The sequence below is a fragment of the Nerophis lumbriciformis genome, linkage group LG02 (genome assembly GCF_033978685.3).
Source record: "Nerophis lumbriciformis linkage group LG02, RoL_Nlum_v2.1, whole genome shotgun sequence".
NCBI classification, from domain to species: Eukaryota; Metazoa; Chordata; class Actinopteri; order Syngnathiformes; family Syngnathidae; genus Nerophis; species Nerophis lumbriciformis.
Genome location: NC_084549.2, coordinates 33,132,584 through 33,159,926, shown reverse-complemented (window position 1 = coordinate 33,159,926; position 27,343 = coordinate 33,132,584). Strand labels below are relative to the sequence as shown.

Below are 27,343 nucleotides of genomic sequence, written 5' to 3'. Positions count from 1 at the left end.
CAACGTTTCTCAAAGTGCAATTGCAAGAAATTTAGGGATTTCAACATCTACGGTCCGTAATATCATCAAAAGGTTCAGAGAATCTGGAGAAATCACTCAATGTAAGCGACATGGCCGGAAACCAACATTGAATGACCGTGACCTTCGATCCCTCAGACGGCACTGTATCAAAAACCGACATCAATCTCTAAAGGATATCACCACATGGGCTCAGGAACACTTCAGAAAACCACTGTCACTAAATACAGTTCGTCGCTACATCTGTAAGTGCAAGTTAAAGCTCTACTATGCAAAGCGAAAGCCATTTATCAACAACATCCAGAAACGCCGTCGGCTTCTCTGGGCCCGAGATCATCTAAGATGGACTCATGCAAAGTGGAAAAATGTTCTGTGGTCTGACGAGTCCACATTTCAAATTGTTTTTGGAAATATTCGACATCGTGTCATCCGGACCAAAGGGGAAGCGAACCATCCAGACTGTTATCGACGCAAAGTTCAAAAGCCAGCATCTGTGATGGTATGGGGGTGCATTAGTGCCCAAGGCATGGGTAACTGACACATCTCTCAAGGCACCATTAATGCTGAAAGGTACATACAGGTTTTGGAACAACAAAAGCTGCAATCTAAGCGCTGTCTTTTTCATGGACGCCCCTGCTTATTTCAGCAAGACAATGCCAAGCCATATTCAGCACGTGTTACAACAGCGTGGCTTCGTAAAAAAAGAGTGCGGGTACTTTCCTGGCCCGCCTGCAGTCCAGACCTGTCTCCCATCGAAAATGTGTGGTGCATTATGGAGCGTAAAATACGACAGCGGAGACCCCGGACTGTTGAACAACTGAAGCTCTACATAAAACAAGAATGGGAAAGAATTCCACTTTCAAAGCTTCAACAATTAGTTTCCTCAGTTCCCAATCGTTTATTGAGTGTTGTTAAAAGAAAAGGTGATGTAACACAGTGGTGAACATGCCCTTTCCCAACTGCTTTGGCACGTGTTGCAGCCATGAAATTCTAAGTTAATTATTATTTGCAAAAATAAGAACTTCAAATATCTTGTCTTTGTAGTGCATTCAATTGAATATGGGTTGAAAAGGATTTGCAAATCATTGTATTCCGTTTATATTTATATCTAACACAATTTCCCAACTCATATGGAAACGGGGTTTATATATTGTGATAGACACGTAATCGATATCAATAACAAATGCGTTCAATAAAACGTAAAAAAAATGTTCTCTTTCTTGTTGGAAGAAACCGGAAGTTGCAAAGTAAGGTTGGTTGCATGAACAAAGGCAGGAAGTGATTACTGATGAGTGGGAGTGACACGATAAAGCCTGGTGTACACTCTCGAGTCACGTAACTTGCGTAAACGACGCCGTCTTGCCCCCTCCCCTGAGTACCGTCCGCAAGCCTTAAATGCACACCCCAGAAATCCTAGCTTTGCGTCTGTGGCGACGCAGACCGCAGAGCTGTGATTGGTCAGCTTTTGCAGAGGAGCGTCCCCGACCACAGGAGAGCAGATTTAAGACAAAATGTGCATGAAAACAGATATTGTGTACTTCATATCTCGGTAAGCTCTAAAAATTATTATTGAATGTGTCGTTTTTTAGCGTTTTGTGTACTGACACTCTTTTTAACTTTTATTGCCACACATCAATAGCACATGACCATACACATTACCACCAGCATGTCGTTAAAATAGTTAGTTAACAGTTTGGTTTACTTATAATTTCATGGTCGCTCCCTTTTATTGCATTGCAAATAATAATGGCGTCCTCTGCCGCGACTCGTTCAGAAGTTGCACAGTCCGTCTTCAGGAAGGTATTTTACTTTGGTTGATAAGTTAAACATCAATTAAAAGTAAACTGATGATTCTGAATGATTAGTTTCAGTGTAGACAACGAAGTCGATGTTGTGGTTGTCGTCACTCTGCAATAGAAGGTAAATATCTAGTCAACCACAGCTGCGGTTGCTCCTTCAGGACACACTGCCTCTTAGTGTTTTGAAAGAGAATTACACATCTGGCACCAACCTCCATGGAAGGACTCTAAATCAAACAAGACGTGTGAGAGGGGACGCAAGCTACGTGACGCAAGAGTATGTTCCAGCCTCAATAGCCAATTAGGTAACAACTATCAAGTTTGGTAGCGTCATCTTGTTGTCTTGCGGTTGGTTCTTGAGAAGAGAAACTAAAAATGAGTGCAGCAGAAAGCAAAAAATTGTTGATAAAACAGGAAGTCACCTCGAAGGTATGGCAGTTTTGGGATTTTTTAAAAACAGACCGTAGTCAGACCAATGTGGTCTGTGGTTTTGCAAGACTCTCGTCCTCACCAAGACCAGTAGTACCACACCACCTTAGGTGTGCTCACCCTTTAGAGCACAGCCATAACTTCCTGTCTCTAAACCTGCAGAAAATTGTTCTTCTCAGGTTTGTCCATGTTTACATTTTTACACTTTGTACTATTTTATTACACTTTAATAAGCATTTATATTCCTTATTTCTCCACCTTCATTTTAAGAGGTTAGTTATTGTTACGTGTTTAATGTGATTTTAGAATTGTGTTTACATTGATTGAGTGTTTTGTGTTGACATTTCCTTTCCTTTCTGCCTTGATAACTGAGGGGATTAAAATCAGAGTAAGGTTACATTTTCAACAAACATGTTTACATTTATTATATTTTTTTCTTAGTCCTTATTTTCGATAGGTCATAAAAAATATCAATAATTCTCGATATTGACTGATATAAAACACTTATGTCGTGGTGCAGTTTTCAGCCATTTCGCCCAGCCCTAACAGAGAGTGAAATTATCGTAAAAATATGTTAAGTATGGTATGTCTGGCAACCAGTTTGCAGACAACATGATGTCAGCTATAGAGAGTCAACGTCTGCTCTGGCACAAGTATTGTTTTTTTTGTTTTTTAAATGACACGGACATGGAAACAAGAGCACAGAACATTCAAAGCTTCTCCCATTTCTTTAAAATTCATGTTTTTAAAACAGCTGATCATTAATTTCCAACTAGAGTAAGAATATAATATATAATGATTTTACTTTCCATCATCACTTATGAAAATGCTTATTAAAATGTATACTAATATAATCAATTTACATTCCATCACGTCATTATGATTTTATTTAAAAATAGACACAAAAGTACTTAATTTACATTTTGTCACATCTTGTTAAGCTGTTTGAAATAAAAATAATGAAGTTACATTTCATCACTTGTTATTATAATGTTGTATATAAAAGATGATAAAGTAATTTACATTTTCTCACATGCTATTCTAATGCTGTATAACATAGATACTAGAAAAAAATACATATTGTTGATAGATAGTAATAGAACATATTAGTAAGCTGTTTAGTTTTTGCTTATTTTAGTTTATTGCAAATTACTGCTAGTTTAGATTGTAATTATAACTTTGTAACTGTATCCAAAAAGCAAACTATTAAACATAGTAATTAGCTATGAGAGAAATAACTACAATTTTCAATACTTTATTCCACTTTTAGTAGAAGATAGCTATATGGATACTGTAGATATCATGTAATTTAGTGCAGTAGGTTATTTATTTACTTTATTCAAGTTCAATCAGGTAGGAGGCTGTGCAATAAAAAAGCATAATTGTATTGTAATTGTATTTCAAAAAAACTATATCAACCATTCGACCTAAAATATACTGTATAGTAAACAACACGTTAAATTAATTTTCGTGAGATTTTCAATATTCTGTACAGTTCTATCTGGAATATTTACACAGTTGTGGTGGTACATCATGGCAAAACTGCTGACACTGACCTTCTAGCACTTCATTGTCTCCAAGTTTGGTGTAAGGCATTTCCCCGTGACTGAACACCTCCCACATGAGCACTCCAAAGGCCCAAACATCAGATTTGGTGGAGAAGTCGTCTTCAAACACGGACTCTGAAGGGAGCCAGCGTAGAGGGATCCACGCTTGTCTGTAGTGATAGTACTCACTAGACAAACACGGACACACACACGGACACACACACGCGCACACACACAGAGGAACAAGCACTGTTAGCCGCCAAGACACTTAAATGAGACTTTTAAATACTCAGAATTCCAATTGACGTATCTGACCTTTTGTAAACGTCCTTGCTAAGGCTGAGGGACGACACTTTGATGCGTCTCTGACTGCTGACTAGGCAGTTACGAGCGGCTAAGTCTTTGTGGACAAAGCGATGATTGGACAGATGTTCCATCCCACGAGCCACTTGGGCACAGATGGAAACCTGGATAGAGGGTGGAAAGGTTGAAGGGAAAATTACAATACAGTTAATCCCCGCCTGTTCACGGTTCGACATTTAGAATATCGAAAAAGAAAATGTATTATAACTCCAATAGAACATGATGCTGTTATTGACAGAGAAAAAAAAGTGCTGCAGCTATAAATCCAGTAGAGGGTGCTGTCTCAAGATAATTCATTCAAAGTGTTTCAGCAGGAAGATGCTTTCACAAGGCATGATGTTGTGTAACTGTACAATACTGCACTGTATTCTTGTAATTCTTTCTTAATGTGCAATATTTAATTTAAAATGTGTTTGATAGCATTTTTAGGACTTTTCATGGTTGCGATTAGACTTAGACTTATAGACTTAGACAAACTTTAATGATCCACAAGGGAAATTGTTCAACACAATAGCTCAGTTACAATGATGGAAAGTGTAAGGATGGAAAGGACAATGCAGGTATAAATAGACTAATATAGCGAAAAAAAATCTAACATATATACGAATATATACATAATATGTGTACAGTATATTATATATACAGATATATTATATTATATTGAAATCGCTGGCTATAATTCCTGTTTAATGAGCTGATAGAGCATGAAGTCAGGGTGTCGTGTTGATTGTGTGTCAATCATTAACACTTACTTTGGTCTTCGTGCTGATGGGCTGAGATTTGACCTTGTCATCTTTGTTCTTAGAAATCCTCAGGAACTGCTTTAAATCTCCCTGACCACATAGACAAGAAGGTATTTTAACCTAAAGTCCACATGAATCCTTTGCTAGATGTGTTATTGTGTAAGTATACCAGGTCGTAATACTCCAGGACCATGTAGTGCGGCTCCGCCTCTCTGCACAGGCCCAGCAGACGAGCCACGTTGGAGTGGCTGAGCTTGGCAAACATCTCTGCTTCTCTGCGAAAGTCAAGCTGAAGCTGTTCGTCTTTAGTCTGGAGGCTCTTCACCAGCACCACCGTTTCCTCCTCTCTCTCCTCGACACCTTTGGCTTTGGACAAAAGGACCTCGCCAAACTCGCCTTTACCTGCGAAGATGACCAAACGTCATAGTCTGCTCAATGATGGTTGATTTGTTAACACGTGTTTGCGTCCTGTGGATCAGTTACCTAAAGTAGTGATGGTTTGCAGGTTTGCTCGGGGAAAGTGCAGCTTGTCGCTGTTGACGTGGCTGTGGCGCTTCTCGGTTGTTGCCATGGTGCCCATGTTAGTGAGTGCCACCTCCTCCTGGATCTCAGTGGTGGTGTGGCCATTTTGTTGAACAGCCCCGCCTGATAAACACAGCACATATTCAAAATTGGAAAACATTTTATGTGCCTTGTGTGTCCAGAAAAGTGCTATACACTGTAAATCCTACCCTTTAATATTATTATTATTATAATAATAATATGTTGCTGTCATAAGAGGCTGTCAATGTATATAATCAAATCTATGTGTATGTAGAAGATTATACCAAACAGCAGCTGTCCTATTAAGCTTAAGCCTCCAAAATGATTGAGCGAATGGCTTTGACCCAGAATTTTCTCATGGTAATAAAATGTACAGATATCTTTTATCAGAAAAACAAACAATTCCCAGAGTCTGTGCATGTCTAACAGAAATACATTTAAATTGCTGCCAGAAAATTGGATTCTGGATCAACCTTATTAAGTCGGACATTACAGCTTATAATAATAGCTTACAATGTTTAATTTATTAATTGTAATATGAAGATTAGTGCTGTCAAATGATTAAATGTTTAATCATTCTCAGCATTATTTTTGACTTGTATAATTTAAATCAACTTAAAAAAAGAGATTCCAATATTTGGACATAAATATAAATTTAATGTCAGACTGTCATACAGAAATATATTTTATATTATATCACGTCATTTTTTTGCTCAAAAGGTGGCAACTAAAGTGAAATTTGCCAGCGAGCACAACAGTCAGTCTTCTTGGTGTCCTCACTTATCTTTTCACTGATGTATGCATTGATCTGATCGCTGACCGTATAACTATAAAGTAAAGGAGCATGAATAGTCAAAATAAATTGTGTGATTATTCTGCTTGTATACATAATAATGCAATGCGTTATTGTAATTAATCACATGTGTTAACTCATTATTATTGACAGCTCTAATAAATTATAAAAACATTTTTTGATACACAGGTATGGTTTGGATTTTAATTTATTTGCTTAGTTTACATAACACTACCGGTAATCATAATTTTGCTACTATATCATGTACAACAACATAAATAATGTAGTTATTTGAAAAATATTGATACCATCTGGGGAAAGATTTATTGTCAACTTACTTTAAAGAATCGAAAAAGTGAGAAAGTTGCAAAGTTTCAAGAACAAGCTCAAGTAAAATTAGACGTAGTTCAAAATATGAACACAAGATGGCAGCAAACAACCAGATTCTGGCAGTTGTCAAACTTGCCTATGCCCTTCATATCAACAAAAGTTCTCACAACCTCTGCAATAGTAATATTTAACTTAAAAAGGAATATTTTACACTAAATCTGAGGTAACTTAAAAAAATAAATAAATACATTCACACAACCATACTGAATCTTCCCCAGCTAGTTTAATAAATCCCTATACATTCAAAGACACATACCATTAAGACACTCCATTTCTGGCTCCTCTCCATCTTGACCCTTGTGCAGTCGTTTGGCGTTGCGTCTCTTTTTGCAGTAGAACATGAGGCCCAGCACCACGATGATGTAAGCCACAGCTGCCCCCACAGACAAGCCGATGGTTTGAATCATCTTATAAGGGGCTCGGTCCTCATCCTCGTCATAGGTCTGCGCTGGCTTATCTGTCGGCCACAGGGTACATGAATAATGAAAGTCGCTTGCTATGTTTGGAAAGTAGAACAAGTCTTTAAAACCCCTTCTCTATGATTTTGTGTGAAGACAACTAAAGAACCACAATGTTGTCTAAATCCAACTGTCTCGTGCTATTTATTACCTTCAAAAGGCAGTTTGTAAGAAACTATGACTACATTTTATTTGTTTCATTTTTTTCATTTTATTTATTTTAACTCTGTTTTATTCTTTCTTTTACTATACACAAAATAGTTGACCTGGTACACAGAAAGTAAACAAATCATCAGTAATTGCAGAGACACAGGTTTTAAAAATATAAACTACTTCTTTTCAGATATTTTGAATCATTACCCATTAAAGTAAAATGATGACCTACCTTATATTACCTATATTACACTATACAAAACTTGCACACTGGTCTTTTGTCCTTCTGCTCACTAACATTTTGCACCATGAAACCGGAACTGTTTTATCTTATCTTGTTTTGTATTTTAATGTCTCTTATTTTGCTTAAAGTTTAAGTTAAAGTACCACTGATAGTCAGACACACACTTGGTGAAATTACTCTCTGAGTTTGACCCATCCCCTTGTTCCATCCCCTAGGATGGTGAGGGGAGCAATAAGCAGCAGCGGTGGCCGCGCTCGGGAATCATTTTGGTGATTTAACCCCCAATTCCAACTCTTGATGCTGAGTGACAAGCAGGGAGGTAATAGGTTCCATTTTTATAGTCTTTGGTATGACTCGGCCGGGGTTTGAACTCACGACCTACCGATTTCAGGGCGGACACTCTAACCACTAGGCCACTGAGCAGGTAATATAGGTATATTTATCATTATGCCATTTTTAGTAAAACATTTTCCTAAACTTTGCATGTCTACCCTTGTAAAGCTGCTGGAAATGTGAATTTCTCTTGGAGATGACTCATGTATCTTTCTATCTATTTATCTGTGCAATATTTCCACATTTTAGCCTTCTATTTTGGCGACAAATTGTATAGTTAAGCTTGAGAAGGACGATACAGGAGACAAAAGTGTTATTAGATCTATCGCCTGCCCAATCTCATCACTCCCCTGACAGCTGTGGCGTCACAGATGTAGCCGTGGTTATTAACCTGTCGAGGTGGATGACAAGGGGAGTAGGAAGGTTTAATAAACGCTTTCATTCAGCGCTTGTGATCGTGCCTTGTGTCCACTGTGCGTCTCTGTGCTCATTAGTGTGCATGTGTGTGTTTGAGACTAACCCACGACATAGAGCTGAGCCACACGGTCTTTGATGTTGCAGCTGTTCCCAGCCACACACGTGTATCTGCCTGTGTCGTCTGTAGTGACGTCTGAAATCACCAGGGAGCCATTGGGCATCTTCTGGATCCTGGAAGAAAGAATGACTCAGATGTAAGAAGATGAACTCATTATGTTCACAATGTGGAGGACTTGACAGAAGGGCGAGCCCTGCTGACAGAACACTGTTCTACACATGACACTTCCTTGTTTTCCGTGTCCTGAAGACTGGCATGTCCAATGCTGTCATGTTTTATAAGAAGCCATAAGCATGGAAAAAAAAGTAGTGGTGATACTTTTAGTAGCGATTTTGTCTCTCTGGCTTCTACAATATGAAATGCTGCGCATTTTCAAACAATTCCTGTTACGAACTAAATCATCTCCTGGATCTTTAACCAAGCAGATAAAACTACACCCAAACTCATTCATAACCTCACCAAATTTTAATACACGTGAATATTTATTGGTTAAATGGGTATTTTCTGGCTGAAAATAGCACAATGAAGTGGCAAGAAGAAATTAATTTATGATAGCCATTTTTTTTACAGTACATTAGGAAAATTATTCTCTAACTATTTTGAACTCCCCCTCCAAAAAATCCAAACAACAACAATAATTTGCATCCTTCTAACGTATTTTGGTAACGCATAGCATAACTGTTTTTTTTCCCCCAAAGTGTGGTACCCTGAGTTACCCACTTTATATATACAGAGAGGAGATTGTATATTTTCTGCTAAGCCCATTGTAGGAAGTAAAAATAAAAAAATAAACTTGCTTTTCGTTTTCTTTTTTTTTTTTTAACACAAATTTGTTCTTACATGTTTTTAAATTTTTGCTGAAATTGCTGCATCTCCCCATAAGACTAGAACATATTGAGATAGTGTAAACAATTCTGGACATGGAACTATTTATCATAAGATGAAAAAAAACCTGATTAAAGCATAGTAATAATCTAAAAAAATTATGTTGATAATTAGCGATGGGTAAATGACACCTCAGGGAGTGTACGGCACACTCACAAGCTCTATTGACACTGCATTGATATTGATTTTTTCATATTTCTTAGTTCTACTTCAATAGTTAAATGATGGTGACGCATTCTACCCGACTTTTTCAGTACAAGCTGTCATTTGTGAGCCAATTGGCGCTTCACAGCCAAATGAAACTGCAGCTAATGCATCACATGTCGATCACATGTTTTCTTAAAGTGACACATACATTGAGACTTCGAGAGACACAGTATCACTCCTTAAAATCATAAGGTATCAGGTATCAATGTTTCAGTATCGTTTGACCCATCACAAATAATAATGTTTAAAAGAATATTAAGCCACATTCCACATTTTCAGCTAAAAGATACCCAATTTTCAAATAAATATTTAACTCCAAATTTGGTCTGGGGAAAAATAATTTTGGCCTCAAATGTTGGGGAAAAGGGATGAGCTGGCGACTTGTACTCCGCCTTCCGCCCGAATGCAGCTGAGATAGGCTCCAGCACCCCCCGCCACCCCGAACGGGACAAGCGGTAGAAAATGGATGGATGGATGTTGGTGAAAGGCTTCCTTATTGTGATGACCGGAATCGGATCAAATCCTGAGGTGTCCAAAGATTTCAACCTCGAGTGATGACTATTGCAATTCAGCATTGAATTGTTTTAATGAGTCATGTCATGATCGCACATGACAGTTTTGACTTCATTAATATTTTCTTAATTACTTCCTGTCCAGCTCTCTTATTTTTGTTTTCCACTTCCTGTTTTTCTCCACCACTTGTCTTGTCTGAGCGTTCCTCTGTGTGTCCTCTGGTTTTCCTGCTTCCATGCTGCATAAAGCTCCCCCTATAGTTCCTGTGCGCTTCCCTGCTGATTCATTTAAAAAAAAAAATACATTGTACTTTGCCTGCCGTCTCTACATCCTGGTGTTCAGCCCAACAACGATCAACATTGATACGCAACAAAGTAGTTTCTTGTTTGACTATTTTCCAGCCTAACAGTTTTTCAATGTGCAATATATCTAATACAACAAATGAGGACAGATACACGTATTTATATTTCTTTACAGCATTAATTGCGTCTTCATGAGTGCAGTCATTGTTTTACCTAGTGGAGGTCTGAAATTTCTGATTTTCTACTTCCTGGAATGCAGCAATACCAACGAAGCCACTGAGTTGTCACATATTATATTAAAGGGTAATAATGCTGCATTGTTGTTGTTTTTGCCTTCACGATTAGTATTGATTATTTAACGTTTGAATAATAAAGCGCATTTGACACCCTGAATCTGAAGAAAGCAAACCAAGCATTAGCAATGTTCTTCAGCAGAGCATACCTCCTGTTCCTACTGATGTCCAACGTCTTGTCTTTGACCATCCAGTGGATGTGAGGCTCAGGGCTGCCAGTGGCCTGGCAGCGCAGGATAGCTGTATGGCCCTGGTACACTGTTGTGTTCTCTGGCTCCACTTTAAAGCGAATGTACACTGCAAATGTTCACAAGGGGACACACACACAGACACAATCCTGAGTTAAACACTTCTTTCAAAAGTGGGCTAAGAATAAAAAGGCTGTGGGGACTGTGGTCAACATTGCTCTCAGTCACACTCTACTGGGCAAATGCAATTTATTATGGGGCTGTAAAAAGGCCACCAACTACCAGTAAATGCTGCCACTGACTGACAATGATCAATGGATCTCATCTTCATGAAAGTAACCTCAAATAAACGAAAACCACAACTACTTGCAACACGGGAGTGGCGACTAATGTGTATGTTTCTCTCTGAGCTTCCAGGATGATGAATGAGCAGTTTTACCCGCCACTGTGAGGGACACGAAGGCTCTGATCTCCCCTTGGAGGCTGTTGGAAGCAATGCAGGTGTAGTTGCCGGCGTCACTGCGGGTGACTTTGGAGAAGTGAAGCTGGCCGTTTTTCTGCTCCACATGGGGTGGCAAGTCTCCTCCGTCTGCAGGGGGCAACAGAGGAGCACACAAAAAGCAAGAGGAGGTTACACTTAATAAAGGTACAGTAATAAGTCTACATCTTTGCTGGTTTAAGATGTATATAATGGGGAATTTTAACAGCGTAATCAGATTAACGAATACAGTAGATGGACGCACCTAAACATTTTTGATACTTCATCACTATAAGAGCTACAGTAGGTAAGGTTGTAATTTTGCCTCATTCCTTTGATAATCCTGGGTGTGACTGAAGCATTTAGGAGTGGGACAATCCAGGACAAGCTGCAGTGTGCTCTAAAAACCACTAGGTAGCATCTGTGAGCAGATAATAGTATATCATCTCTCTCTCTCTTTCATACTTTTCAGTGCATTCTTCACTCATGCTTTAAGTAAGGGATGAGGCAAAAACTAACCCAGACCCACTTTACTTTGACACTTTGTGTATTTATTTATATGACTGGCAGCCTCTGAATTATACTTTATTGATGAAACAGGGCTCTACTTAAACAGTGAGGTCATTGTCCGCATGCTATGTTGTGGTCATTTGTCATTAAATAGAAGCATAATGTCTGAATTGAACACATAAAAAGCAATACTAAGAGTTTAAGCAAATATTATTTGTTGGAGAGCCGTGCTCTAAACGCTATAATATGCCATTCAAAGTTATTAAAAGTCATTTTGAACTCAGTTTTACACATACTTGCCAACCTTGAGACCTCCAATTTCGGGAGGTGGGGGGTGGGTGCGGGGGGCGTGGTTGGGGCGGGGGCGTGGTTGGGGGCGTGGTTAAGAGGGGAGGAGTATATTTACAGCTAGAATTCACCAAGTCAAGTATTTCATATATATATATATATATATATATACAGAGGTGGGTAGTAACGCGCTACATTTACTCCGTTACATCTACTTGAGTAACTTTTGGGATAAATTGTACTTCTAAGAGTAGTTTTAATGCAACATACTTTTACTTTTACTTAAGTATATTTATCCGCTACTTTTATCTACATTCAGCTCGCTACTCGCTACTAATTTTTATCGATCTGTTAATGCACGCTTTGTTTGTTTTGGTCTGTCAGACAGACCTTCAAAGTGCCTGCCTTACTGGTGACGTTTCACTTCGTTCCACCAATCAGATGCAGTCACTGGTGACGTTGGACCAATCAAACAGAGCCAGGTGGTCACATGACCTGACTTAAACAAGTTGAAAAACTTATTGGGGTGTTACCATTTAGTGGTCAATTGTACGGAATATGTACTGTACTGTGCAATCTACTAATAAAAGTTCCAATCAATCAATCAAAAGTGTGAGGGAAAAAAGATACTTGTTTTATTTCAACCGTACCGTCAAAAGCCTCAAGACTGACCGCACATGAGGACGTTCCTGTCTTCACAATAAAAGTGCCGCGCCATCGCGCCTGTGCTTTCAAAACAAGAGTCTCCGAAAGCCAGCGCAAACAAGCTAGCAAGCTACGGATTTTGACGCCAATATATTTCTTGTAAAGTGTATAAAAACGAATATGGAAGCTGGACAAATAGGATGCCAAAAACCCACCACTTTCATGTGGTATTGGACAGAAAGGAGGAACTTTTCTTCTCCTCCATTTGAAAACGTGGACGTTATCATCACGACTGTCTGATTACAATCAATGCAAGTCATCAGAATCAGGTAATACACCAACTTATATTCTAGTCTTCATTAAAGAAAGGAATATATATGTTAAACATGCATGTATATTCATTAAAACACCATGTAAACAAAAACAGCAAAATAAATACTTATAAATTATATACTGTATATATCAATGTATATGTATGTATGTGTGTATGTATATATATATATATATATATATATACACATATATATATATATATATATATATATATATATATATATATATATATGATATGAGTGTGTATGTTACTCATCAGTTACTCAGTACTTGAGTAGTTTTTTCACAACATACTTTTTACTTTTACTCAAGTAAATATTTGGGTGACTACTCCTTACTTTTACTTGAGTAATAAATCTCTAAAGTAACAGTACTCTTACTTGAGTACAATTTCTGGCTACTCTACCCACCTCTGTATATATATATATATATATATATATATATATATATATATATATATATATATATATATATATATATATATGTATATATATCCCCGCGACCCCGAAGGGAATAAGCGGTAGTAAATGGAAGAATGGATGGATGGATATATATATATATATATAAGAAATAATTGACTTTCAGTGAATTCTAGCTATATATTCATCAAATGCACTAGATGGCAGTATTGTCCTGTTTAAGAGTGTCACAACATTGCTGTTTACGCAGACGGACTGCTTTACTGTAGACGTTCTTTGTATTGTGGGAAAGCGACTCAGGTCCGCATGGAGCTGGAGGGGGCGTGGCCTCGGGAGAAAATTTGTCCCGGGAGGTTTTCGGGAGAGGTGCTGAATTTCGGGAGTCTCCCGGAAAATCCGGGAGGGTTGGCAAGTATGGTTTTACATACAAACGGTTTACAGTAATCCCTTGTTTATCGCTGTTAATTGGTTCCAGATATGACCGCAATAAATGAATTTCCGCAAAGTAGGAAACAATTATAACATTTCATAGCTCAAGCGCCAAAAAAATATGTCTACCTTCTAAATATTGTTATAACATTATGAGAGCCCTCTAGACATGAAATAACACAGTTTGGTCATCTTTATTAGTATATTAATGCTGCCTGAGACTGAGCCAATCAGTGGCCCCGTTATTGAACAGCCTGCTCAGATTGGTCTCATCTAGAGGCCAATACTACTGTAGTATTAATATTTTTTGTTCATTTAGCCCACTTTAAGCGTGAACAGGCCTAATTTAGGGCAAAAGTATTGCAGAATATGCTTAAAAAAATCTGAAATGTGGTGAAGCTGCAATATTGTACTAAGGGAAACATGCAGTTAAACATTGGATCTTGTCAAAGCATCTTCCTGCTGGAATATGTGAATTGTCTTGTGAGACAGCGCTCTAGTTTGGATTAATACCTGTAGAACTTTCCTCTGTAGATAGTCAGATAAAGTAATTCTATTTAGGTTAACATTAAAAAACTAATTACAATTAAAGTAGGGAAAATAAATCTCAGATATGTGGCATAGTGAGAGGATGGGATCTACTGTAGATCCTCACTTTATCAACTACAGGCTTAAAATAGCTTTATGCTTGCGTGCTTGAGCTCTTAGATACAAGCTAATGTTTTACAACTTGCTTGTGCACAAATGTTCTTCCACTGGCTAGTAGGAGCTACTTCTGGATTGTCTCTTGTATTTTACAAGAGCTTGGCTAGGACTACTTCACTGAAACAAAAAAAGGACATTCTGTATTTGCAGACGACTGCCAAATTTATATGCCGATTTCAAAAGGCCACGGCCCCCTGACACCCCTTCTCAACTGTCTATGCGACGTCAAGGCTTGGTTAGCCCAGAATTTTTTAATAATGATTGAGGGAAAAACGGAAATTTTAGTTTTCGGTCTGGCCCTCACTGACTTGGGACCATTGCAAAATTATGTGCGTCCCAAAGTCACCAGCCTTGGCGTCACTATAGACAGCGATTTTAAACTTGACAAACAAGTCAATGGCGTTTTAAAATCGTGTTTTTATCATCTTCGTCTTTTAGCAAAGGTAAAACCGTTTTTATCTTTTAACCTTTTTGAACAAGTCGTGCATGCTTTTATTTCAAGTCACCTGGACTACTGCAAAGCACTTTATGCTGGTATTAGCCAAAAAGCTCTCTCCCGGTTGCAGTTAGTCCAGAACGCGGCAGCACGACTTTTAACAGGGGCCAGGAGACGCCAGCATGTAACCCCAATTCTTGAGAGTTTGCACTGGCTTCCTGTTCATTTTAGAATTGATTTTAAAACCTTGCTGTTTGTTTTTAAAGCTTTACATGGACTGGCACCTCATTATATCTCGGACCTCATCCAAACTTACAATCCTGCGTGCGCTCTGAGGTCCGAGAGCCAGCTCCAGCTCGTGGTGCCCAAGACCAGACTTAAAACCAGGGGAGACAGGGCCTTCTCTGTGGTCGGCCCTAAGCTCTGGAACACTCTGCCCCTCCATGTTCGAACTGCTCCCACAGTGGAGTGTTTTAAGTCTCGTCTTAAGACCCACTTTTATTCTCTGGCTTTTAACACTACGTGAGTTGTGTGGTCCTCTGTTGTCCTCTGTGTTTTTTAAATTTTGATTACTATTTACTGTTTTAATTGGTTTTACCCTTTAAAATCGTTTTTAATCATATTTATTTTATATTGTTTTTAATTGTGTTTAATATTGTTGTGCAGCACTTTGGAAACATTTTCTTGTTTAAATGTGCTATATAAATAAAGTGGATTGGATTGGATTGGATTGTATTTTACAGATGTTACTCTCATACGTCTTAAGCTGGATTTCACATTTTGGGCCCATGCGTGGTGTATAAATAACTTAGAACACACCTGCTTTAGTCCAGCGGATGGTGGGCCTCTCTCTGCCTTTAGCAGAGCACTGTATGGTGATGTCATTATCCAGCTCCAGGCACTGAGAGGTTTGGGGGGTCGGCGTGAACTTCAGCTTCTCTGAAACAAGTCGAAACGCCACACGTACACTTATTACATGCATGGTTAACACAAAGAGGAGGGAGTGCTGAGACCTAAACAGGAGGTAAAAACACGATGGTGATAAATAACAAGCTCATACTCAAACCCGAGGGTCTACCTGTGGCCTCAGGACTGCAGAGACCACTGATATATATATTAAAAAAAAGGGTAAACACACATCTTTTCAATCAGGATTTGTACTGATCATTTTAAACTTTTCTTAGGTTCTTAATTTTTATTTAGTTATTTTCTATTTTATTTATTGCTGTTATTACTACTTTTATTGTCACTATTTTATGTTTTTAGTCATTTATTATTTATATTTTATTTTTACATATAATTTAAAACATGTTTTATATTATTTTTTAGATTACCTTCATCTTAAGTTGTTCTCTAGTGTGGATTCTTCAAAGGTGCCGTTTTTCCTTAATTTTCTGTGCCAGGTGTAGTTATTGTCAATAGTGCTGTGTGCGTACGCATGTCCATGTTTGTTTTTGTTTTTTTACTGGTGTGAAGAACTTTGTGTTGCAACTTGACAGTGCATGAAACGTGCAATATAAATAAAAGCACAAGTCATACGCATATTTTATCGTCCAGCATGTTTCCGGCACTTTCACAATCCTTACCGTACTGTCTGGACTATAAGCCGCTACTTTTCTCTAACTTCGCGGCTTATAAAGTGGTGCGGCTAATTTATCGATTTTTATTCAATAACGGCTGTAATATTTTGTATTCTACAAATAGTTTTCATATTAAACTGGTACAGACACTGAAAAAGTGTGTTATTGTTTGTGCTATGAACCATCTTTGGGACGAGTTGGCTCACCGCAGGTCCTGCAGGTTGAAAATGTACTTCCTATTTCATGCCTTGAACCGGAAGTAAAACCGTCCATAGCGTTTCTGCTCAAAATGATTCTTCAATCATTGTAAGATTTTCCAATATAGCTAAACCAATTTTTACTAAACTAATGTGTGATGTCTGCAGGTATGTTTTCATGCATATTTGTACATACTATTGTAATGTAATCAAGCTAGCGTTGTTAGCATTAGCAAATATGCTAACACGTTTACAAGTGTCTGTGTTAGTATTATTAACTTACAATGGCATTCTTTTTGTATTGTTTAAGTTTCGTAAATTTACCAAAACGTAACCGTAGAGGTGTTGAGTCTGTTTAGCTGATTGAAGAGCTAGCTTTCGAAGTTAGTAGGTCCATGACGCTGACTTCTGTTTTATTTGATTATCCGTTTTACTGCTGTGTTACAGGCACCGTTTGTAAACAATTAAGGTATGTAAATAAACATTAACAAAATATTTCGTATATGCAGCTTATAGTCCGGCGCGGCTAATATATGTAAAAATATTCATTTCTTCTTAAATTTGGTGGGTGCGACTTACTCTACAGCCCGGAACATATGGTACTTTTTTCTAGCACATTATGTCATTGGTAAATCTTATACTTATACAAATACATATTCTTTTTTTTACTTTTAAATTAGTACTTTTTGTTGTAAAAAAAAGAAAAGAAAAAAGAAAAGTGAAATAAATGATTCCAAATTACCACAAGATCAATTCATTTTCTTAAACGTCAAAATTAATTCACATACAGTGTGTAGTTGCTCTACCTGTTCGTAGACTACAGTTTTATTACACCGTTTGATAAAATATTTCATAAAATTATCAAAATTGAAGGAGACCATTTTTTTAATGGCACATACAAACAATCTAAATGTTCCAATCAAAGTGTGACTTGTGTTCTTCACACAAACATACATGTATATGTCAAACCAACCACTGTTCTGGTGGGATACAATTAAAAATATACTCTACTTTGAAATCCAAGCACTATTCCTATTTTGAACATACAGATTCAATATACTAGCACCACATACAAGTTTTTTAATGCTTGTACACAAAGAAGTATCAGAAATCAATATGGTATTAATAGATATAGCAGCCAGACACAACAATGACATGTCAGATCATCTTTGCAATAAAATGTTACAATAGAGATCAGGCTAAAGCTGCTGTACATGAGTCATGTTCAACACCTACGAGGGTGTCCTACGGCTCTTCCTATTTTAGGAAACGTGCACACACGCACACACACATACAGGCCCAGAGGCATGACCACATTTGTTTTAGATTTTCTCTGAAGATGATAGATCTGGCTGTCTTACCCAGCACGGTAACTCTGGCCTGGCCAGAGAGTCGACCACCCACTGTCTTGGTCTCACAGCCATACATCTGTCCGTCGTACACCTCCACGCTGTTGATCCTTAGGGTGCCATTTGGGAACAGTTTGAAACGGGAGTCCTGGCAGGAAATAAATATAGGGAAAATATGTAACAACCTTATATTTACTGTGTATATTCTGACCATGCTTAGTGAAAGAACATTAACCAAACTAAAAAGTAATAAGTGAGTAAAGACGTGGTAACTGACCTCTGGTGTGATCATGATATTGTTGCGGAGCCATGTGACTTCAGGTTCAGGAGTGGCTTTGGCGTGACAGTGCAGGTAACCCGGTTTACCTTCTTCTAAACGACTGTCTTGGGGCCTTGTTACCCAGGCAGGGGCGGCTGTAAGAGATCATACATCTTTGTTACGTGTGCGAAGACATTTTACAAGCTCTCTGACATACACACAAGCACACACAGTATAATATTTACAGCTATTTATTCAACTTCAGGATAGGAGCTTGTGCGGCTCGTCGAGACCAAAATGACATAAAAATAATCTCTGCTTATCTAATTGAAAAACAAATTACTTCAGTCTTCTAAATTAGGCATTTTTAGTATGTTGGTGATGTTATTAATAGATATATGTAGTATATACCAGTGATGAGTCCAACAAGACCCATCACCAATTGATGCCTGAAACACAAGGAGTGATACTGTATCCTTCGATGCATTAGTCAGTTTAAAAAATATACCATGTGACTGATAGAGCTGCTGTGTCACTTGACTGTAAAGTACCAAACTGTGTTAACCAGGAAATGCTTCTTTTGGCTCACACGTGACAGCTCACATTACTGTAAATTAGGTCAGAAGAGTAGCATGCAGTGTTTGATGTCGGTTTTCATTGCCATCAATTGGAACTAAGAAAAAAGTACAATTCCAAAGTGTAGGACCATTTTGATCATAAAGCGTCCAAAATTTTAATTTTCTTCTTTACCTGTTAACTATTTGCTCATTGACCAGAGCTGCATAATTCGTATTCCTTTCTATTCATATTCTATATATTCATTAAAAAAAAATACTACTATATACTTAAGAATATACATATACTATATCCTTCAAGTCATCCATATCTGCTCGCACTGTGTTTATTTCAGTTAACGCCAAACCCCATGTGCCAGGTAAACAACTGCAGGCCAGTGCAGGGCAGGCAGTGACAACGTGGAAGTAAATGAACATTATACAGTAAATGGACAGAGACATTGGCCATTTTTTTCCTATTAATTGGTTGATGCACTGCTGCGCTTTCACTGTAGTTTAAAGTTACCAGCAGATTGTGTGTGTATAAGTCAGGGGTGTCCAAACTTTTTCCACTGAGGGCCGCACACTGAAAAATCAAAGCAAGCAGGGGCCATTTTTATATATATATATATATATATATATATATATATATATATATATATATTTTTTTTTTTTTAAAACAATACAATATATGTATAAAAAATATACATTTAGGCCTCCACTCAGGCTTGATCCCGGGGACCCCGAAGGGTTTTGGTCAAATAAATATTAAAAATGTGTCATTATCCCCCGAACGGGACAAGCGGTGGAAAATGGATGGATGGATGGATGGATTATTATTATTATTGCTATATCTAGTTCAACATTAGGTCTATCTGTCAATATAAAGTTGTTAAATATTTAAGTTGTATGCCCTTTTTGTCAAAGAAAACCCTGTTTTTTTATTGGAAAAACACAAAAAATGCAATATGTTCACCCAATAAAAATTTTAAGTGGAATATTTGAGATTATATAATAATTGGAGCCTTAAAAATGTCAATAACTCATAACATTGATTTTAATCCATTATTATGTTTTGAGCAATGACACTTAAAAAAAAAGTCCCACTAAAATTATTGGGGATCCAAAAGGGTCCTGCTCAGTAAAGTTTTGAAAAATAACATTTTACTTTTAACACAATAGTCTCAAGATCAACTTCAGATATATCCGTCAATTATAGGCTTTATTGTTGTTTGTTTGTTCGTTTTAGGCCCTTCTTTAAAAAAAAAAAAAAAAACTTTCTTTTTTAAATGGCAAACACAAAATATGCAACATTTTCCCCAAAAAATATCTGAAAGTGGAATATTTAATGTGATGTAATTGGAGCCTTCAATAGGTCAATAATTCATAATGACATTGATTTTGATTCATTATTATTTTTTAAAGAAAGAAACAGCCTGCATGGCAGCTTTGTGTTATTAGAGTAAACATTGCAACATTTTCTTGTTACATTTTATACCACTTTTTATGTTGTTTTTTTTAATCATATTTTTAGAATGTGCCATGGGGCTGTTAAAAAAATTACCTGTGGGCCGCAAATGGCCCCCGGGCTGCACTTTGGACACCCCTGGTATAAGTCATTGATTCGCATATTTTTAAATTAGTCATATCTGACTTTTATTGACATGCGACCCAGGTCTGATTTAGTGGATCCTTAGTGAATCCAAGTGTTTTACCAAGCTCATTTAGCTTTTACACATGCTGTATTAGAACCAGGCCTCATAGGAGAGAAAAAAGGGGCCATTTGCAGCCCAGTGTCATTTTTTATTGGCCTGAAATGAAATGTAACAACAAAATTAAGAAAAATATAAATTATGACCCCCGCAACCTTTAATTTTTTAGTATGTCGCCCTTGGTGGAAAAAGTTTGGACACCCCACATGTAGGGTTAAAAAAACAGAGGATACCGTATTTTCCGGACTATAAGATGCTATTTTTTTTCCTATGCTTTGAACCATGCAGTTTGTACAGCAGTGTGGCTAATCTATGGAATTGTTTTACCCTAACAAATAAATTATGGAATGGATGAAGCAAATTAATCAAACAATGTACTAAAATAATCTACTTCAAGAAACTGTTCAACCTCAAAGTGTTTACAAAGTTCTAAGAAGAAGAATCCTGATAAACATCTTCAACCTCATTAAAAAATTAGAAAATCTTAATAATCTCAAAAAGAATGAATAAAGACATCAATAACTTTTCTGTTTTGTTTGATCATCTGTTATACTGCCGTGTTACAGGCACCGTTTACAAACAATTAAGGTATGTAAATAAACATTTGCAAAATTTCTATGTTAATATCTCATTTCACAACACACTGGTACATATCTTATACTTTTTTCTTCTAAAATTTAATGGGTGCGGCCTATATACTGGTGCAGCTTATAGTCCAGAAAATACAGTAAATATATTATACATGACTTTTTTTTAACTTCTGTGTATTTGTCTTCACCCTGTTTAACTGTGTTTGTCACATGTATTTTTTACAAATACAATATATGTATATATCTAAATATATTATTTTTAAAGAGTGCTGCTAATAGAGGACTGTTCAAACAAAGTTTTGTTGTAAAACCTGCAATGACAAATAAAGAAACCGAATCTAATCTAATCCAGTTCGAATGAACAAGAGCTTTGCTATTGACTTACTGGCCACAGTGAAGGTGACCTCCTGTGTCCTGCGGCCCGCCTTGTTTTGAGCTACACACGTATAAACTCCAGAATCGCCAGCCTCAGTCGGACTAAAGACCAAATCCAAGCCATCCTGGTACACTCGTCCCTCAGTGGACACTGGCTGACCTTCCCTCTCCCACCAGACCGCAGGCTGGGGTCTCCCCCGTGGGGGATTACATGGAACCCTCTGCAAGGTGTCTGCTGTAAAAACCTGGGACATCTTGGAAAGCATGTCATCAATCTCTGTGGCGCAGAAAGAGGAAAGAAGCGGTTAGAATTGGGAGATTAGTTTTCTTTCAAATGAGACTCCAGATAATCATCAAATCATCTTCAAAGTCAGTGAAGCCTCACTGATTTTAAATTTATAGAGCGCCCTTGAGCACAGTTATTTCCAGCTCACAGATTTCCGATTTTTTATAAAACATTCTCAGTAATTGGGTAACAAAGGCAACAGTAGGAGACTGAGCAGATAGGTTGTTTTAACTAAGGGAATTAAATAAGTGAGTGTGTGTGTGAGGTGAAGCATATAAAAGCTTGCAGCAGCTATACAGTAAGTGGCATGTGATCCATGCTCATTATTGGCCAACAAACCTCAGTTCAGTAACTGGTTTCAAGCCCTTTAGAATCATAGATCCAGATCAGTTATTAAGAACAGAGGAGAACACACATTTTTGAGCAGATGAAAGAGAAGCTGAGCTGGGAAAGTACAGTGCAAGGAGTTTGGTGGGTGAACTGAATGGAGGTGGAACTATGATGGAGAGACTATTTAAACTTGTCACCAAATAATGAATTCTATTGTGACACAATCTCTTTTAATGCCTCCAGGGATTACCATCAGATTAGGTGAATTAAAGTATTTAAATTGAGTTGCGGTTCACTGGGTTAAAACTGCAGATACAGTCAGTCGTACAGTATTTCATTTTTAAAAAGAACAGTTTGAGAGGTGGAAAAAAAATGCTTGGAACAGCAAAAGAAAGAGAAACTCCAGCCTTAAGTGGGTTGAAAATATTTGACTTGCACACACTTTCTTGAGAAAATAACCCGCTGATTAGTAAAATGATGTGATACAACTTGGCCCTACTTTAAGGTGCATTTTGCATGCGTGTAGATGCAATTATGTGCAACAGGCAGCAATAGTTTTTGTGTCTAGATCCGGGTTACAATCTCAATAGAAGATCTCACCTAAAAATAAATAAAAAATAAATGCTTATTTGGCCAATTTCAATTTTTACTAGGATAAAATAATTAGGGCTGTCAAAATGTATGCATTGATGTGGCTTAATCCATCATAAGTATTAATTTGATTGAACATTTTAATGCAATCAACCAATCTGCAGCTGCATCAAAAAACCTGACGAGATTAGAATACCACATTAATTATTCAAAATGAGTAACTGGTTCACATTAACATGGATAATCAACATGAACATAATGTTGAGTGCATACATATTTTCTTATGCCAAACGTAACACAAAAAATATATAAAAAATAAATGAAATAATTGTGGTTAAGAGAAGTAATCCACAGCAAATGTGTGATTAATCTAAGTAGAAAATTTAATTGTTTGACAATACTAAAATCATTTATTATTTTTGATGATTACTGATAGCCATGGTGGTAACATTGGTCACAACAATCACATGAAATGTTATTACCATTTCTATTTAAGTGCACAATTTCTGTCTACAGATTTGTGAACATCGAACATGTATACTATAATGCATGACTTGCATGACTGTAAATTATCACAATGCATCCAAGCAATGAATTGTATTAATTACAGAATTTCGAACATAATTAATAATTTGATCAATAGAGCAATCTGATTTTTAATGTCCATCAAAAGTATTGATAAACAGTACAGGCTAAGGAAGAAGTCATTACACTTTAATCCTTTGGGATACAATTACCAATGTGATTTAAGTACAAACCCCGTTTCCATATGAGTTGGGAAATTGTGTTAGATGTAAATATAAACAGAATACAATGAATTGCAAATCACTTTCAATCCATATTCAGTTGAATATGCTACAAAGACAACATATTTGATGTTCAAACTGATAAACATTTTTTTTTTTGCAAATAATCATTAACTTTAGAATTTGATGCCAGCAATACGTGACAAAGAAGCTGGGAAAGGTGGCAATAAATACTGATAAAGTTGAGGAATACTCATCAAACACTTATTTGGAACATCCCACAGGTGTGCAGACTAATTGGGAACAGGTGGGTGCCATGATTGGGTATAAAAACATCTTCCCAAAAAATGCTCAGTCTTTCACAACAAAGGATGGGGCGAGGTACACCCCTTTGTCCACAACTGCGTGAGCAAATAGTCAAACAGTTTAAGAACAAAGTTTCTCAAAGTGCAATTGCAAGAAATTTAAAGATTTCAACATATACGGTCCATAATATCATCAAAAGGTTCAGAGAATCTGGAGAAATCACTCCACGTAAGCGGCATGGCCGGAAACCAACATTGAATGACCGTGACCTTCGATCCCTCAGACAGCACTGTATCAAAAACCGACATCAATCTCTAAAGGATATCACCACATGGGCTCAGGAACACTTCAGAAAACCACTGTCACTAAATACAGTTTGTCGCTACATCTGTAAGTGCAAGTTAAAGCTCTACTATGCAAAGCAAAAGCCATTTATCAACAACATCCAGAAACGCCGCCGGCTTCTCTGGGCCCGAGATCATCTAAGATGGACTCATGCAAAGTGGAAAAGTGTTCTGTGGTCTGACGAGTCCACATTTCAAATTGTTTTTGGAAATATTCAACATCGTGTCATCCGGACCAAAGGGGAAGCGAACCATCCAGACTGTTATCGACGCAAAGTTCAAAAGCCAGCATCTGTGATGGTATGGGGGTGCATTAGTGCCCAAGGCATGGGTAACTTACACATCTCTGAAGGCACCATTAATGCTGAAAGGTACATACAGGTTTTGGAACAACATATGCTGCCATCTAAGCGCCGTCTTTTTCATGGACGCCCCTGCTTATTTCAGCAAGACAATGCCAAGCCACATTCAGCACGTGTAACAACAGCGTGGCTTCGTAATAAAAGAGTGCGGGTACTTTCCTCGCCTGCCTGCAGTCCAGACCTGTCTTCCATCGAAAATGTGTGGTGCATTATGAAGCGCAAAATACGACAGCGGAGACCCCGGACTGTTGAACGACTGAAGCTCTACATAAAACAAGAATGGGAAAGAATTCCACTTTCAAAGCTTCAACAATTAGTTTCCTCAGTTCCCAATCGTTTATTGAGTGTTGTTAAAAGAAAACGTGATGTAACACAGTGGTGAACATGCCCTTTCCCAACTACTTTGGCATGTGTCGCAGCCATGAAATTCTAAGTTAATTATTATTTGCAAAACAAAATAAAGTTTATGAGTTTGAACATCAAATATCTTGTCTTTGTAGTGCATTCAATTGAATATGGGTTGAAAAGGATTTGCAAATCATTGTATTCCGTTTCTATTTACATCTAACACAATTTCCCTACGCATATGGAAACGGGGTTTGTACATACTGTAATCCTGTACTTGCAGTGCCTGCATATGCTAAATGTTACCAGTTGTTGACTGCTATGTGATGTTACTACTTGGAAGAAAATGAATATGGCCTGCAGCCAGGGTACTACAGGAGGAAAAAAAATATAAAGTGGAAGCAATAAAGTGTTTGAATAGAGTGTGGAGGATACAGCTGGTCCAGTCATTGATAAGGAAATGTGATTATCACTGGTGAGATATGGCTGAAGAGTGCATAACTGAAATGCTCTCACACTCTCAGATAACAGAATTTCAGGTGTTTATCTCCAAGCAGCCTAACAGCAGTGTGTTTGTGTGTGCGTGCGTGCGTACCAGCTATGAGGAGGGAAGCCTCGTGTGTCACTTGGGAGCCGCTGACGCCGCGGCCAACACATTTGTACAAGCCTGTGTTCCTGGGCTTGACCTGGGTGATGAGTAGTGAGCCATTTGAGAGCAGGAAGACACTGTGGGAAAAAATAACATGTTTTACTGTGACATCAGTAACATATATTTATTAACTGTGCAATGAATACCAAGCATGGCATGTTTCCCAACTATCCAGCATCTAGAAATAAGGTTAACACATTTTCTCAGGCCGTTATGTAATAACACAAAGATAAGTGTTCTACATTGTGAGCTATTTTTGTAACGTCTTGTGATTTAGGAGGCCCATCCTAATGGCCATTCTTGACCTCTGGCATGCTCAACATTCGATGAGTGCAAGTGATAGACAGGGTGAGAAGTAACTACAGCCGGGATAGATGGAGTTTAACGTGTGACACAGCTCATAACAGAGACACACCGTAAGGACAAAAGGTTTTAGACAACAGCACATTACACCAAAGGCAGGGTTCTTACATTTTCATCAATGATTTTCCATGACTTCTACAAAACCTTTTAATGAATTTCAATCACCAAAATACATTATTCTATCTCAATGGCACCACTGAAAACTAATTATTGTAATTATTATAACTAATTATTATACTAACCAACTAATTATTATAAAACTTAAGTAAACTTAGGTTTCAATGTAAAATGTATGGGTCCTCTCTAAAACAATAAGAAACCGCCAGACAGGCACACTTAAATACATCTATTAAGATAGTTAGTCTTTACTTCTGTTCCATCCCTCTGCTTCATGTATAAATCAACTGGGTGTACAAATAGTGGTTTAATCTTTTGTCGAACACCACAACGTATGCCGTTTGTTAAGACGCTGAAGACAGCAAGAGTCTTCGAAAGTGTAGATCAAGCCCAAAAACAGACATAGGCACACTTGTTCTCACCACAGGTACACTTTAAGGCAAAATGCAGCAAAAAGAGAGCTTGTGTCCTCGGATGACTTGATTGAGCAGTATGAATTCACGCATTTTAGTATCCAGTATCTCGGCTTTGAGGACTTAATTATCGACAGAAACGTCCAAAGTGGTCTGCTTTGTTGCTGTGGAAATCATAGTTGTGTTGCTGGTTGTCCTCAAAGCATCAGCGGTCACAAACTTAGGTATTGCACTGCCAGCAACTATTGTTAAAGTTTTGTGCCATTTCCACTTCAAGTGGTTAATGAGTGCTGCCTCACCCATATTCGAAATGTCAAATGTTTAACAGCACTGTTTGCATTTAGAACCTCTTGTGTCAGTGTCGTTTGCGAGCCACAATTGATTTTATTCTTGAAGATGCACTTAGCCTACCGTTTTTCAGCAGTGTCACTTCCCTAGCAGAGATAACTAGCAGGTGGGCATGCGTGCAGTTCGTAGGCGCTTGCACACTGCATGCTCACACAGACTGGAGTAAATACATTTTCCAAACCACCAAAATATCACGGCAGTCCGTAGAAATTTACATTTCATTATGACCCATTGATTTTTTTTGGATTAATGAAACTTTAGATATATTTCCATTACTTTTCCAAAACCACTGAGAAAACACTTTCCATAACTATTCCAGGGCCTGGAAATTGCATTTTAAAGTTTTCCAGGTTTCTCATGACCATACGAATCCTGCAAATGGAAGTTTTAAATGTTTAGTAGATCTCCTCTTTGCAGAAGAATCCATTCGTCAACAACATTTTGTCTGTCCATTCATCCGTAAAAACACTTGTGTTCTTAGTTTTTCCACATCGAACTCTTCCATGCATGCCTTTATGGAGCGTGTGTTGTGCCGTTACTTGTGGCCT

At 37.6% G+C, this 27,343-nt stretch overlaps 1 protein-coding gene across 1 annotated transcript in view; it reads right to left on the bottom strand.

Moving 5' to 3' along the window:
• The window catches only part of ptk7b (protein tyrosine kinase 7b), a 169,440-nt gene that overhangs the window by 2,337 nt on the left and 139,760 nt on the right, over positions 1-27,343 (bottom strand). Inside the window, exons 6-19 of the mRNA XM_061961205.1 lie at positions 25,501-25,631; positions 21,606-21,872; positions 18,383-18,519; positions 18,118-18,253; positions 15,799-15,918; positions 11,176-11,325; positions 10,698-10,845; positions 8,334-8,461; positions 6,882-7,082; positions 5,383-5,544; positions 5,069-5,301; positions 4,909-4,989; positions 4,109-4,260; positions 3,803-3,981 (exon numbers count right to left, since the gene is read on the bottom strand). Coding sequence (XP_061817189.1) covers positions 3,803-3,981; positions 4,109-4,260; positions 4,909-4,989; positions 5,069-5,301; positions 5,383-5,544; positions 6,882-7,082; positions 8,334-8,461; positions 10,698-10,845; positions 11,176-11,325; positions 15,799-15,918; positions 18,118-18,253; positions 18,383-18,519; positions 21,606-21,872; positions 25,501-25,631 — 2,225 coding nt within the window. The remainder of the gene's footprint in view (positions 1-3,802; positions 3,982-4,108; positions 4,261-4,908; positions 4,990-5,068; positions 5,302-5,382; positions 5,545-6,881; positions 7,083-8,333; positions 8,462-10,697; positions 10,846-11,175; positions 11,326-15,798; positions 15,919-18,117; positions 18,254-18,382; positions 18,520-21,605; positions 21,873-25,500; positions 25,632-27,343) is intronic.